This window comes from Papio anubis, chromosome X, assembly GCF_008728515.1.
Source record: "Papio anubis isolate 15944 chromosome X, Panubis1.0, whole genome shotgun sequence".
NCBI classification, from domain to species: domain Eukaryota; kingdom Metazoa; phylum Chordata; class Mammalia; order Primates; family Cercopithecidae; genus Papio; species Papio anubis.
In genome coordinates, this window is record NC_044996.1 from 74055782 (window position 1) to 74069976 (window position 14195).

Genomic DNA, 14195 nt, shown 5'->3' on the forward strand with positions numbered 1-14195 from the left:
TTGGAAGGCACTGTTAAGAGAGTAAAAACGCAACCCATAAAATAGTAGCAAATATTTGCAAAGCATTTATTTGATATAGGTATTGTGTCCAGAACATATAAAGAACTCTCATACACAATAATAAGAAAATAAACATCCTAATGAAAAATGTGTGAAATATTTGAATAAACATTTCACCAAGGGAAATATATGTATGGCAAATAAGCACATGAAAAGGTGCTCAATATCATTCATCATTAGAAAAATGCAAATCAAAATCAAAATGAGATATCACAACACACGTATTAGATGGATATAATTTAAAAGACTGACCATACCAAGTGGTAGCATATGGTGATATGGAGGGGATACCAAGTAGTATACCCACATTACCCACCTTAAAAAGCAGTTTTCAGTTTTTTAAAAAGTTTAACATACACCTACCTTATAATCCAGCTACCCAAAAAAAGTGAAAACATGCCCATATAGAGACTTGTACATAAATGTTTGTGGCAGTTTTATTTGTAATAGTCAAAACCTGAAAGCAACTCATATGTCCATCAATGAGTAAGCGTATAAACAATTTGTATATCTATATAATGAAATCCTATTCAGCAACAATTTTTTATTTTTTGTAGAGGAGTGGTCTTGCTGTTTTGCCCATGCTTGTCTCGAACTTCTGACCTCAAGCAATCCTCCCATCTCACCCTCCCGAAGCACTAGGATTACACAACTAACCTGGGGTCTGATATTCTTAGAAAACCTCTGGGCTCTCTTATTTACCTTGTACACTAGAGCTTGACCAGGTTATAGGTTCAATAGATGCTAAGGGCTGATGCAGAAAACGTATCCTCTTCCTTATAAAAATAGGGGCTCCTTAAATATTTGTTAACCTGAACTGAATTGGTCTTAACATGAGCTGAATAAAAGATCTGAGTAGCTCTTGAATTAAACAATTAAAATCAAAATCATACAACCACTTTTGACTTCATTAACTCACCTTTACCCTCCCTATCACCCAGATAACAATGGTAGAGCCCAATATTGGCAGAGCTCCTGTCAGAGACAAGAGTCCTCAAGGAACTGAAAAGGAAAGAGAAGGAAGGAGTGAAAGTATTGAGTGCCTACTACGTGCAAGGCTAATTCATAAAGGAACCATAGAAGACCCTTCAGAATCCTGAACTTGAAAAATACTACATTGTTGCCCAGACAATGTGACATTTACTCACTTGTGTATGTGAAGATTGGACTAAATTGTAATTGCACAGTCACTATGGAAATGGATAACCAGATAGTGCATTAAGCTGGTAATATTAAACTTCTCATAGGTGGGTCTTAGAAATTCATAAACTTTCTTTCTTGTCCCACACTAGGGGAAAAAAAAGCTTTGTCTAAACACAAAACCAGGACAGAGCCAAGTTAATTTTCTTCACAGATGAGTAGAGTCATATAATTTCAGGATCAGAAAGGATTTTTATACATTCAACATTCAGTCACTAGATTTTTATTGATGTACGGAGACCCAGTACAAGCTAAACAAACTTAAAAAATATGTTTATTGCCTGATTGACAAAATATAAAAGACAACTCTGAGTAATTTTGCACCAGCAACACACACTTTACCCAGAGTGTAGTAGGTTACATATGTCAACTTCTTACCTAGAGAAGAAGGAACAATTTGGAGAGGGAGAAGAAAGTGGAGAAGATCTAAGAAATTATTATCTGAGTACAATGGGGGTTCAAATGGCAATATTGCAGCAGTAGGTTCAGGTTTCTACTTTTAAAACTAGACTATATTTTTCATTTTTGCATTTCTTTTATTTTCCTTTTGATTTTCTTTTTTTTTAGTAGAGTTCCTTTAGAAAGTTCCAGTCTATTTCTACTGATTAAGAATAAACTGAAGGGGCCGGATGTGGTTGCTCATGCCTGTAGTCTCAGCACTTTGGGAGGCTGAGGCGAGCAGATTACCTGAGGTCGGGAGTTTGAGACCAGCCTGGCCAACATGGTGAAACCCCATCTCTACTAAAAATACAAAAATTAGCTGGGTGTGTTGGTGCATGCCTGCAATCCCAGCTACTCAGGAGGCTGAGGCAGGAGAATTGCTTGAATCTGGGAGGCGGACGTTAGAGTGAGCAGAGATCATGCCACTGCACTCCAGTCACTCCAGCCTGGGCAGAGTGAGACTGTCTCAAATAAATAAATAAACAAACAAACAAACTGAAGGAAAGTGTTTATTTTGTTAGCGCTTGGACCACGGATAAAGGAATAGTAGCTAGGCTCTGGCGGCCTTGCAGGCAGGAATTAAAGTTGCCATAGGACAAGAAAAACTTAGAAGAAAAGCATTCAGGTTGCTCCTCCTTCAAGAAAGCCCATCTCTGCTCATTTCTTGGAGATTTGTTATACTTTCTTAGATTATTGAGTATAATTTAATTGAAGAGAAGTGATATATGCTTATGAAAAGTTAACTATATAAAAAGTTGATCTCCAAAAGTATATAATATATGCCAAATTAGTGATGTAAGCACTACATGCTATTATAGTTTATAAGGAGAAGAGTGCAAGGTTCTTTAAGCCATTCGTCCTTTAAGGAAAACTATTTCTAAGCCATCCCAGACAGATACACTTGATATTTTTAATGTTCTAACACCTATTCGTAGCAATCCAGATCCCTGGATGTAAAGTTCCAAATTACTTCCCCTCTTAACTTTATAACCAAGTGTTTAGAAGAGAAGATAGAGGAAATACCCTGGTTTCATAGAGAGAGGAATATTTTATAATAGTGTGTTCATTTTAGATAGAGAAGCTACAAGCACACAGCAGCAAATATCTGTGACCAACCCTTGTCTGTATTCCAAGTTTCCCCCTGGGAATGTAAAAACAGATGGAGAAAAAAGAAGGAGACACAGAATTCAGTGACTAGCCCTAAATCTGTCAGTAAAGCTTTGATGCCCCATTACACACTCTGGATCTATAAATAAGGTTGCTAAGTTCTCATGACCCTTCCGGACTGCTTCTACAGTTGTTAACTTCCTTTTCAATCTTATGATTTCAGCGTGGGCTTCCTCTGATATTACACCATAAAAAGCATTGATCACCATAAGAAGGAACATTTGTGAAGGTACTCCAGTGCCAGAAAGAGGTATACCTGAATTTTCCAAATGAACTTTGCTTTTTCAACTTGCAATTATCTTAACAAAGTAACTTACTTCATTATTCTCACGGAAATAAAATCAGTTCTATTTATGTTTGTTGCTAGCTTTTATTAACCCATTTGTTTTCTGCTAAGACGGCTTTTACAATGCTGTATTGTAACCTCTTCACACTTCTAAGTTATCATTCCTATCCCCCACTAGAATATGAGCTGCTTGAAGGCAGGGATGAGGTCTAAAGTATCTTAGATTTCCAAAGAAACTCTCTGTATTCATCTAGTGGAGGGTAACATTATTGGGGGATCACAGTAAATTCTAAAAAGCAAATTAAATGCTGTTTCAGCCAAGTAAAGCCATAATCTGTGAAAAGAGTGGCTTGTACTAAATGATCTCTACCACTCTAGGATTCACCACTTGCTTGAAAGTTTTACAATCTTCTTTTTATGGCTTAATACAAATTGTTGACTTCATTATAAATAGACAACTGAATCTAAATATTTAGATTTTTAGAAAAGTTTATTTTGGTCTGCAAGGACTGGGACGTTATTAATGAGACTAGAGACCATCTGCTTCTTTGTATATTTTTATAGTTATTTATCAGTTTTATTTAGCATCTTTCAAAGATGTGAGAATTTCAAACTTAATTATAACATGTAATGGACAAATGATTAGTCTATATCAATGATATGGGTGGGATTTTTTTGCTTTTTAGATACAAGGTCTCACTGTTTTGCCCAGGCTTATCTCGAACTCCTGAGCTCAAGCAATCCTCCTGCCTCAGCCTCTTGAGTAGCCGGGATTACAGGCATGTGCCACCACAACTGACATTATCTGTGCTTTTTAACATTATGGTTAGCCTTGTGACTTAGTACTTTCCTTGATATATTGGGAAGCAACTTTACTTACACAGCAACTTCAGACTCTGACATTGGAAAGATTTTAATTTATATTGGAATGAGAAGATAACTCCAAATGGTTTTAAATGACAAATAATACTTTCAAATGTTAAACTTGCCCTATCATTAATTTAGTATTCACTCAACACTTACTGAGCGCTTATGGGCAAGGTACATATGTGCTAGGCCCTGTGTGGGCTGCTTTTTTATATATCAACCAGATAGTCTGGGAGATAAGATATTTATACAAATCATTGATTTGCAAGATTGATTTAAGTTCCTCTAGAAGTTCATCAAAGATAGAAATTACTTCAGAAAGAGGCTGAGGGAAGACTTAGTCAAGAAAGTGTAATTTGAGCTGAATGATGAGTAGTTTTTGTATATGCAAAGAAGGAGGAAAGGGCATTTCAGGAAGGAGGAAAGGCCATTCAAGAAGAAAAAAGACAGTGAAAAAAGACAGCCAGGTGGGTAAGCTTATGGCACATGTCACTGGTATACTGAAATAGTTGTTTCTTCTAACTATACAGTGTACAAAAGAGAGCAGTGAGAGAGAAACTTGGAAAGGTAAATTGCACCCAGACTATAGAGAGCCTTAAATATCAGGCCAGGAAGTCTAGATGTTATTCTGAAGGCATTCTAAATCACTGAAGATTTTAAGGAAGACATGTCATAATTGAAAGCTACAATGCGTAAAGAATTATTCCAGAAAGGGTTTGTAGCAAGGTAGATTGAAAGTTTGCCATCACGCCCGGCTAATTTTTGTATTTTTTTGGTAGAGACCAGATTTCACCATGTTGGCCAGGCTGGTATTGAACTCCTGACCTCTGGTGATTTGCCTGCCTTGGTTTCCCAAAGTGCTGGGATTACAGGTGTCAGCCACCATGCCTGGCCTGAGGTAGTGAGTATAGTGCCCAATAGGTAGTTTTTCAGTCCACAATCCTCTCCCTTCCACCCTACCTCCTATGATAGTCTCCAATATATACGTTCCCATCTTTATGTCCATATATACCCAATGTTTAGCTCCCATTTACAAGTGAGAACATGCAGTATTTGATTTTCTGGTCCTGCATTAATTTTCTTAGGATAATGGCCTCCAACTGCATAAATGTGCAGCCAAGGACATTATTTAATGCTTTTTTATGGCTGCCTAGTATCAAATAGTGTATACATACCATATTTTCTTTATCAGTCCACCATGGATGAGCATCTGAGTTGATTCCATGTTTTTACTATTGTGAATTGTGCTGCAATGAACACATGAGTATATGCGTCTTTATAGAAAAACAATTTATATACCTGTGGGTATTTACCCAATAATGGGATTGTTTGGGTAAAATGGTAGTTCTGTTTTAAGTCTTTTCAGAAATCTCCAAACTGTTTTCCATAGTAGCTGAACTAACTCACATTCCCACCAGCAATGTGTAAGTGTTCCCTTTTCGCAACCTCACCGACATCTATTACTTTTGTTACTTTTGAATAACAGCCATTTTCACTGGTGTGAGATTACCATCTCACTGTGGTTTTGACTTGCATTTCTCTGAATAGTTACGTTGAGCATTTTTTCATATGTTTGTTGGCTGCATCTATGTCTTGTTTTGAGAAGTGTCTGTTCATGTCCATTGCCCATTTTTTAACAGGGTTGTTTTCAGAATGTTGATTTAATTTTCTTATAGATTCTGGATATTAGACCTTTGTTGGATGTATAGTTTGCAAATATTTTCTCCCATTCTATAGGTTGTCTGTTTGCTCTGTTGATAGCTCCTTTTGCTGTGTGGAAGCTCTTTAGTAAAATTAGATCCCAATTGTTAATTTTTGCTTTTGCTGCAATTGCTTTTGATATTTTCTTCGTGAAATCTTTGCTAGGTACTGTGTCAAGAATGGTATTTCGTAAGTTTTCTTGTAGGGTTTTTATACTTTTAGGTCTTATGCTTAAGTCTTTCATTCATCTTGAGTTTATTTTTGTAGATGGTGAAAGGATGTGGTCCAGATTCAATCTTCTGCATATGGCACTAGCCAGTTATCACAGCACCATTTTTTGAATAGGAAGTCCCTTCTCCATGGCTTGTTATTATTGACTTTGTTGAATATCAGATGGTTGTAGGTGTGCAGATTTATTTCTGGAATCCCTATTCTGTGTCATTGGTCTATGTGTCTATTTTTATACCCGCATTATGCTGTTTTGTTACTCTAGCTTTGTACTGTAGTTTAAAGTAGTGTGATGCCTCCAGCTTTGTTCTTTTTGCTTAGTTTGCTTTGGGTGTTCAGGCTCTTTTCTAGTGCCATATGAATTTTAGAAGTGATTTTCTTAATTCTGTGAAAAGTGATGTTGGTAGTTTCATAGGAATATCATTAAATCTGTAAATGGGCAGTATGGCCATTTTAACAATATTGATTCTTCCCCTCCAGGAGCACAAAATGTATTTCTATTTGTTTATGTCATATCTGGTTTCTTTGAGCAGTGTTTTGTAATTCTCATTGTAGAGATCTTCCACCTCCCTTGCTAGCTGTATTCCCACGAATTTTACTCTTTTTGTGGCTATTGTGAATGGACTTGTGTTCCTGATGTTTTCCATGTTGCTTGCTCTCTCTCCCTGTCTTTCTGGGATGCCAATGAGTCATGGGTTCAGTCTATTTACATAATCCCATATTTCTCAGAGGTTTTGTTCTTTCTTTATTTTTTTCTTTATTTTTGTCTGACTGAGTTATTTCTGAGAACTGATCTTTGAGCTCTGAGATTCTTTCCTCACCTTGGTCTGTTCTGCTGTTAATATTTCCATTTGCATTATGACATTCCTAAAGAGAGTTTTTCAGCTCTAGAAGATCAGTTTGTTTCTTTCTTAAAATGGCTATTTTATCTTTTAGCTCTTGTATAATTTTATTGGATTCATTAGCTTGAATTCTGTTGCAGCTTGCTCCTGAATTTCAATGAGTTTTGTTGCCACACAGATTTTTAAATTCTATGTCTGTCATTTCAACTATTTCAATCTGGTTAAGAGTCATTCCTCAGGAGCCAGTGTGGTCATTTGGAGATAAGAAGATACTCTGGATTTTAGAATTGTCAGAGCTCTCCCACTGGTTCTTTCTTATTTGTGTGGGCTGATGTCCCTTTAAGGTTTGAAGTTGCTCTTCTTTGCATACGGCTTTTTGCTTTTATATTCTTTGATGCCCTTGAGGGTTTGACTGTGGTATAACTTAAGTTTAGTCAATTGACTTTGTTTCTGGATAATTTCAGGGGTCCAAGTTTCAGCCCCGTCCTCCTGAGCTGTGTGTTTTAACCTTGGTGGACTGGCACCAGGTCCACAGTTTTTCGCTGGTCCTTCAAGATTAAGGACCTGCTGTGCTGGAGGAACCAAGGTGTTCCCAGTCTACTGACAACAACACGTCAATAGGGACTGCCAGCAAAACCACTTCAGGGTGGTGGAGGGTGGCAGTGGGGTCTTTGCACATGTACTGGTGAAGTGGTGGGGAGAGGATGCAGGCAATTGCATGCTAGTGGCAGTCTATCTACAAAAGCTCTCTGACTGTTATGCAGGGTCATCTGGTGAAAGAGCTAAGGTGGTGGCTGCTAGCAAGTTATTTGGCTGGGCAGCTGAGGCTGTGCTGCAAGCAGGTGTGGCCAGGCAGGGACCCTGGGAGAGTCCAGCAGACAAGGGTATCCTCAGATCAGACTACCGCTATCCTCTGAGCAAGATAGCCCTGCTCTGTCCAGGTCTGGCAGTCAACAAAGGATGAAGCTACTTATAGGAGTATGGCGATCCTTGGGGTATGTGTAACCATGGCCATGCTCCACTATAGTCATTCTGGTGCCAAATACTCTGGGCTCTGTGAAGGCTGGATTTCTGTCTCTGCCAACTCTCTGAGCAGTTCTCCCTGCTAGCTCAAATGTCCATGGAGAACATGGGGTCTCCTGCAGTTAAGATTCCAAATGTCCATGGCCCGCATGTCCTTGCGGCACTCCATGCCTGTTTCACTCATCTCTTCCCCAGGAGCTGCTCTGGGCCAGGAATGAGTCCTAGTACTTGGTACCCCTGTGCAGTGTTCTCAGCTTCCTCCCCTTTCAGCCCAGGGTCTCCATCCTCCATCTGTCCACTTTCAATGCCTTTTTTACAAGGATCAATTTGGAGTGTGCCAATCTTCTTCACAGTCTGGTCTTTTGGTGGAAGAAGCTCTTTCTGACTGCATATAATTGGCCATCTTGGCTCAGATAATCCATCCAATGTTTATCTTATACCAAAGGTTCTTGGTAACAATAATACAAATGGCATTTTTTAATGAAAGGGGAAAAATGGAACAACTTGCTGGGATGGCTAGACGGATGGACACTGCATCCTCAACAGCAAATATAATTGTTAGCAGTAGTAAACCTGGGAAGTTATGTCCTACCTGCAACAACTACCATAGCTATCTGTTTCTGTATCCCTAGTAAAGATCAGTCCCCTTCATGGCTGGCAGTTTTTGCATACTCAAGCAGGCTTCCCACCTTACAAACCCCAACACCTCTCTTACAAGGGAGCAGGAGTTGTGTAAAAGGACAACATCAGACTTCAATCAAAGATTATCTGACATGTTACATATTGAGTCCCTTCAACCTTTGTAAAGAATAAAAGAGGATAATCTAGAGAAACATGAGAGACATCACTACTTCTACACTACAATATCTCACCTCAAGCCTTCTCTGATCAGAACTTATTGACTGCCCTCAGTGACATAGCTGAAATAGACTAGAGCAAGTATCAACTACAAGAGAAATTCTTCCTATAAGAGAAATAACTATATATTGCTAAACAGTAAAGTCTATAAAGTTTAGAAAGAGAACAAGAATGAATGGCTACATTTTTCTCACCCGACAAGTATATTCCAACTACTTATACTACATCTTTCTTCAGAGATTTAAATACTGGTGCAGATTTTAGAAATGTATTTTATCACTCTGGAACATTTTTCTCATCATTAAAACAACTATATGGCTTCTAAGGTTTCTTTTGCCATGGAGTTCTGCAGTTATAGGTGGAGTCAACCATGTTCTAGATTAATACTCTCCCCCAGGGGAGGGAGTTTCATTAACAGCAAATTAGATTATTTTCCACAGGTGTGGGCGGCACTCAACAGATATTACCAAGGAAGTCCTCTTCCTGAGGGAACCAAGCATTTTCATCCAGATTTTATTCTCTAAAATATTTCAGAGATTTTCCAATAAATAGATAGATATAGATATAGATACATTCATACATGTGAAACTGCTATCTTAAAGCTTTTCTCTAATAGAAAAACAAGTTCATTTGAAAGGATAACCTACCAAATTAAACTAGAGTAATATGATTTAAAATACAGGAGGGCTGGCCGGGCGCGGTGGCTCAAGCCTGTAATCCCAGCACTTTGGGAGGCCGAGACGGGCGGATCACGAGGTCAGGAGATCGAGACCATCCTGGCTAACACGGTGAAACCCCGTCTCTACTAAAAATTCAAAAAACTAGCCGGGCGAGGTGGCGGGCGCCTGTAGTCCCAGCTACTCCGGAGGCTGAGGCAGGAGAATGGCGTAAACCTGGGAGGCGGAGCTTGCAGTGAGCTGAGATCCGGCCACTGCACTCCAGCCTGGGTGACAGACCTAGACTCCGTCTCAAAAAAAAAAAAAAAAAAAAATACAGGAGGGCTGTTTTACCTAGGTCTTGAAGATTTAGAGGAAGTCCATCAGAAAAACATGGGAAGGAAAGGACAAAAAATGTTTTTGGATGCCTGTAGGATGCAAACTCTTCTCCAGAGGGTAAGATACAGCTGAATCCCTCTTCAATGCCTCACTACTCTTGCTTGCTGCTGTGGCCAAAAAGTATACATAGTGACACTATGAAATGAAACATTAGTACTTCCTGTAATTTATGGTCTAGTTAAAATTGACAAATTTTTTTTTATTTATTGTAGGCACAAAGCAGACATTCCTAGAGAAACATGGATGAAACCGCAAATGTGACAGTATCTTCTGCCACATGCCACGACACTATTGATGACTTCCGCAATCAAGTGTATTCCACCTTGTACTCTATGATCTCTGTTGTAGGCTTCTTTGGCAATGGCTTTGTGCTCTATGTCCTCATAAAAACCTATCATGAGAAGTCAGCCTTCCAAGTATACATGATTAATTTAGCAGTAGCAGATCTACTTTGTGTGTGCACACTGCCTCTCCGTGTGGTCTACTATGTTCACAAAGGCATTTGGTTCTTTGGTGATTTCCTATGCCGCCTCAGCACCTATGCTTTGTATGTCAACCTCTATTGTAGCATCTTCTTTATGACAGCCATGAGCTTTTTCCGGTGCATTGCAATTGTTTTTCCAGTCCAGAACATTAATTTGGTTACTCAGAAAAAAGCCAGGTTTGTGTGTGTAGGTATTTGGATTTTTGTGATTTTGACCAGTTCTCCATTTCTAATGGCTAAACCACAAAAAGATGAGAAAAATAATACCAAGTGTTTTGAGCCCCCACAAGACAATCAAACTAAAAATCATGTTTTGGTCTTGCATTATGTGTCATTGTTTGTTGGCTTTATCATCCCTTTTGTTATTATAATTGTCTGTTACACAATGATCATTTTGACCTTACTAAAAAAATCAATGAAAAAAAATCTGCCAAGTCGTAAAAAGGCTGTAGGAATGATCGTGGTCGTGACCACTGCCTTTTTAGTCAGTTTCATGCCATATCATATTCAACGTACCATTCACCTTCATTTTTTACACAATGAAACTAAACCCTGTGATTCTGTCCTTAGAATGCAGAAGTCCGTGGTCATAACCTTGTCTCTGGCTGCATCAAATTGTTGCTTTGACCCTCTCCTATATTTCTTTTCTGGAGGTAACTTTAGGAAAAGGCTGTCTACATTTAGAAAGCATTCTTTGTCCAGCGTGACTTATGTACCCAGAAAGAAGGTCTCTTTGCCAGAAAAAGGAGAAGAAATATGTAAAGTATAGTTTAAACCCATTTCCAGTCCAATCCAATGAAAATAGTTTCCCAAATAAATATTTTCCCAAATCATTTACAAAAAAATACAATTTTTCATTAATATTTTACAAATACTTAACTATTTGGGTTTACAAATCTATCTCATTTTTGCATTCACATGATTAGATATTTATAGATATTTTAAGTGCTAAAAATTCAGTCCACAACTATGAACTAAATTATAAATAATTTTGACCACTTACCAGAATTTGGAGAATATTTGTATGTTTGCACTATAAAATATGTCTTATATTAAAGTTTTCCTTTTCAAATAAAAGCATTACAAAGGATAAAATACATAAAATTAGTCAATATAAAATATATGTAAGCTAAAAGTTACAAAATATAAAAATACATATAAAATTGGCAAAGAGTTTTCAATCATTCTAACATATTCCTTTGCATGCATGCCATCGGATGAGAACTGGAGATGACTCAGAAGCTAAATAAAATGTACTGTCAGCTTTCTTTGTAGTACTGATTAGCTGGGCAAATTAGGGCCATTTCTTCCAAAAGAGAATGTAAAAATGCTAGAACAGACTAGTATTCAGCTAAATGGTCCTAAAGACACCATACAATGTTCAATATGGAAACAGGAGAAATCTGGTCAAAAGCCAGTTTGTCTCCAGTTTTCTTCTGCCTTTGCCTCAGGCTCCCAAAATTGAATAGTGGAGTTTTAGCTGCTCCGTGAGGTTCCTGTAGAGAATTCTCTCCATCCATGACATAAAATTCTTCCTTAAGAAGCCAGACAACTGGCAGTCCCTTATATAAACAGAAGTAATTAAAAATTTATCTGAAGAAGAGGAAAGGAAAAGGAATCTACTTTTCTATATGCCAATTGCTGGGATCAAAATAAACTACAAGGGATTGATGAAGAAAATTGTGAATGTTCATGTTACAAATTATTTTAAGAAGTGCATACATTTATGTATATGTATTCAACAACTTTATGTAAGAGATTTTCCTCTATGATATGCATTATGGCTGAAAGTTCACTATAAGTTTTATTATTGTTTTATTACTTTTTATTGGTATGTTGACAGGAATATCATGGATATATTTACAGTGACTTTTATATTACAGTGGACGCTTTGATCTTTAAACAGTCACAACAACTCATCTAGGGCTGAAATATAATATTCGTGGACAAGTTTTTGCTGAAGTGTAGTGTGTCCTTTAGCTTTGCCTTTCAAGAGGTACATTACCTCAGAGGAAATAAATGATAACTATAAAGAAAAAAGAAAGCTTTGGGAAAATTTTCTACCTGAATCTGCCATGGGTACATTATTTCTATTTCATTTCTAATGTTGTAGTCCCTTGGGGAAAAAATTACAAAACATAAACAGAAAGGACTTCTAAGGCATAGTAATAGCTTGTGCCCACTTACTTTTAATATACCTGTGACCTGGCCATCCCTATACTCTTACCCTATACTATTTTTCCCTTGCTGGAGACAAAGATCAAACATAATATTTATCACAAAATTCAATCCTCATTTCTCATTTACTGGGCCTTCTGCTATTCAGCAAGTAGCATAGTATGGTAGAAGAGCACTAGATTGGAATCCAGAAGACCTGGATGCTAACCTGGTCTCTATTGCTTACTAGTTATGTAATTCTAAGCAAATGACATAAACTCTAATCCTCAGCTTCCTCATTTGTAAAATGGTAATAATAATAGTTATCTTGCATTTTTATAGGGCATTTGTGAAACTCAAATGAGATCAGGAATGTTAAAGTTTTTAAAAATATGTAACAAGATATAATTTTTAAGTATTTAGTGGTACTTCTGTTACTTAAAATTACTGAGTCATATTTACTACATAAATTCTCAGATTTGAAAGAATTTGAACAAAAAAATAGCCATAGTTAAATCCTACTCCACATCAAAGAATCTTGTGGGTTATTTATTTCTTCCAGGCTTTTGTCTATGTTGTCATTTCCAATCATAGTCCCACTTCCTCCCATACAGCAACATACCATAAAATCTTCAATTACTTGCAAGCCCACCATAAATTTGCTTTTTTTTTCATGTCTTATGTATTTATAGCCTCTACCATACTGCATAGTACTTAATGTTTTCACCAATTTTTCCACGTGTTAATATTGTCTCCCAAAGTGGAGTTATCACTTTGTGGAATTATAAATTCCTTGAGGTTGAAAATTATGTATTTAAGTGGTAGTGTCTAACATTTAATAAACTCTAACTATATACTATATTCTATTTTAAGTGCTTTGCCCATATCAATTCATTTTATGCTTACAACTGCCCTGCAAGGTATGTACCATTATTATGCCTGCTTCGCTGAATTAAAAACTGAGGTGAGGTTATGTAACTTGCTCAGTCAGTCAGCTAGTAAGCACTGGAACCAAGGTTAAAACCCAGGCAGTGTGATTTCACAACCCATGTTCTTAATTTGCTATAATATCCTGCTGGACCATTTTCAGGCAAAAAGCTTCAGCTGTGAGAGAGAAATAGGTTCTACAGATGTGTTTTTCAACGTTGAGCCTATAGTTAACAGTACAATATTATATATTTAAAAGTTGGTTAAGAGAATATATTTCACCTTAGGTGCTTTTACCACAGTAAAAGATATACAAATACAGAGAGAAAGAGAAATATAGAAAATTAAAGTTTATTTTTTAATGATGTTTAAATTATTTATTCATTTATTTTAAAAACTAGGTTTAATTAAACTACAGGCTTATGTTTTTTAATTATATAAACACATGAACCATGACCTAAAGCCTATTATTTTAGTTGGAAGAACATCTTAAGAATATTATATCCTGGCCCAGCATGGTGGCTTACGCCTGTAATCCCACCACTTTGGGAGACAAAGGCAGGTGGATCACAAGGTCAGGAGTTTGAGACCAGCCTGGTCAACATGGCGAAAACCCGTCTCCACTAAAAATACAAAAATTAGCTAGGTGTGGTGGCATGCACCTGCAATTCCAGCTACTAGGGAGGCTGAGGCAGGAGAATTGCTTGAACCCAGAAAGTAGAGGTTGCAGTGAGCCAAGATCGCACCACTGCATTCTAGCCTGGGTGACAGAGCAGTCCTCTGTCTCAAAAAAAATAGAATATTATATCCTAGAACATTGACATTAAAAGGAGCTTCGCATTTGTGATTCCTAATGGCCTTCACACACATTCTTTTGGTTGTAAACGGTCCTTTCAAAT

The 14195-nt window shown here is 37.3% G+C and overlaps 1 protein-coding gene across 5 annotated transcripts in view; it reads left to right on the forward strand.

Moving 5' to 3' along the window:
• The window catches only part of CYSLTR1 (cysteinyl leukotriene receptor 1), a 71005-nt gene extending 57456 nt beyond the window's left edge, over positions 1–13549 (forward strand). The window contains exons 2-4 of one of the 5 annotated variants that reach the window (XM_031660739.1): positions 1002–1307; positions 3032–3118; positions 9941–13549. In XM_031660739.1, the coding sequence (XP_031516599.1) occupies positions 9968–10981 (1014 nt within the window). In that variant the 5' untranslated portion in view covers positions 1002–1307; positions 3032–3118; positions 9941–9967 and the 3' untranslated portion in view covers positions 10982–13549. Of the gene's footprint in view, positions 1–1001; positions 1308–3031; positions 3119–9687; positions 9786–9940 lie in introns of all 5 variants that reach the window. The other 4 variants (XM_031660740.1, XM_031660741.1, XM_031660738.1 and 1 more) reach the window with 4 other exon arrangements.
• Positions 13550–14195: the final 646 nt, after the last annotated feature.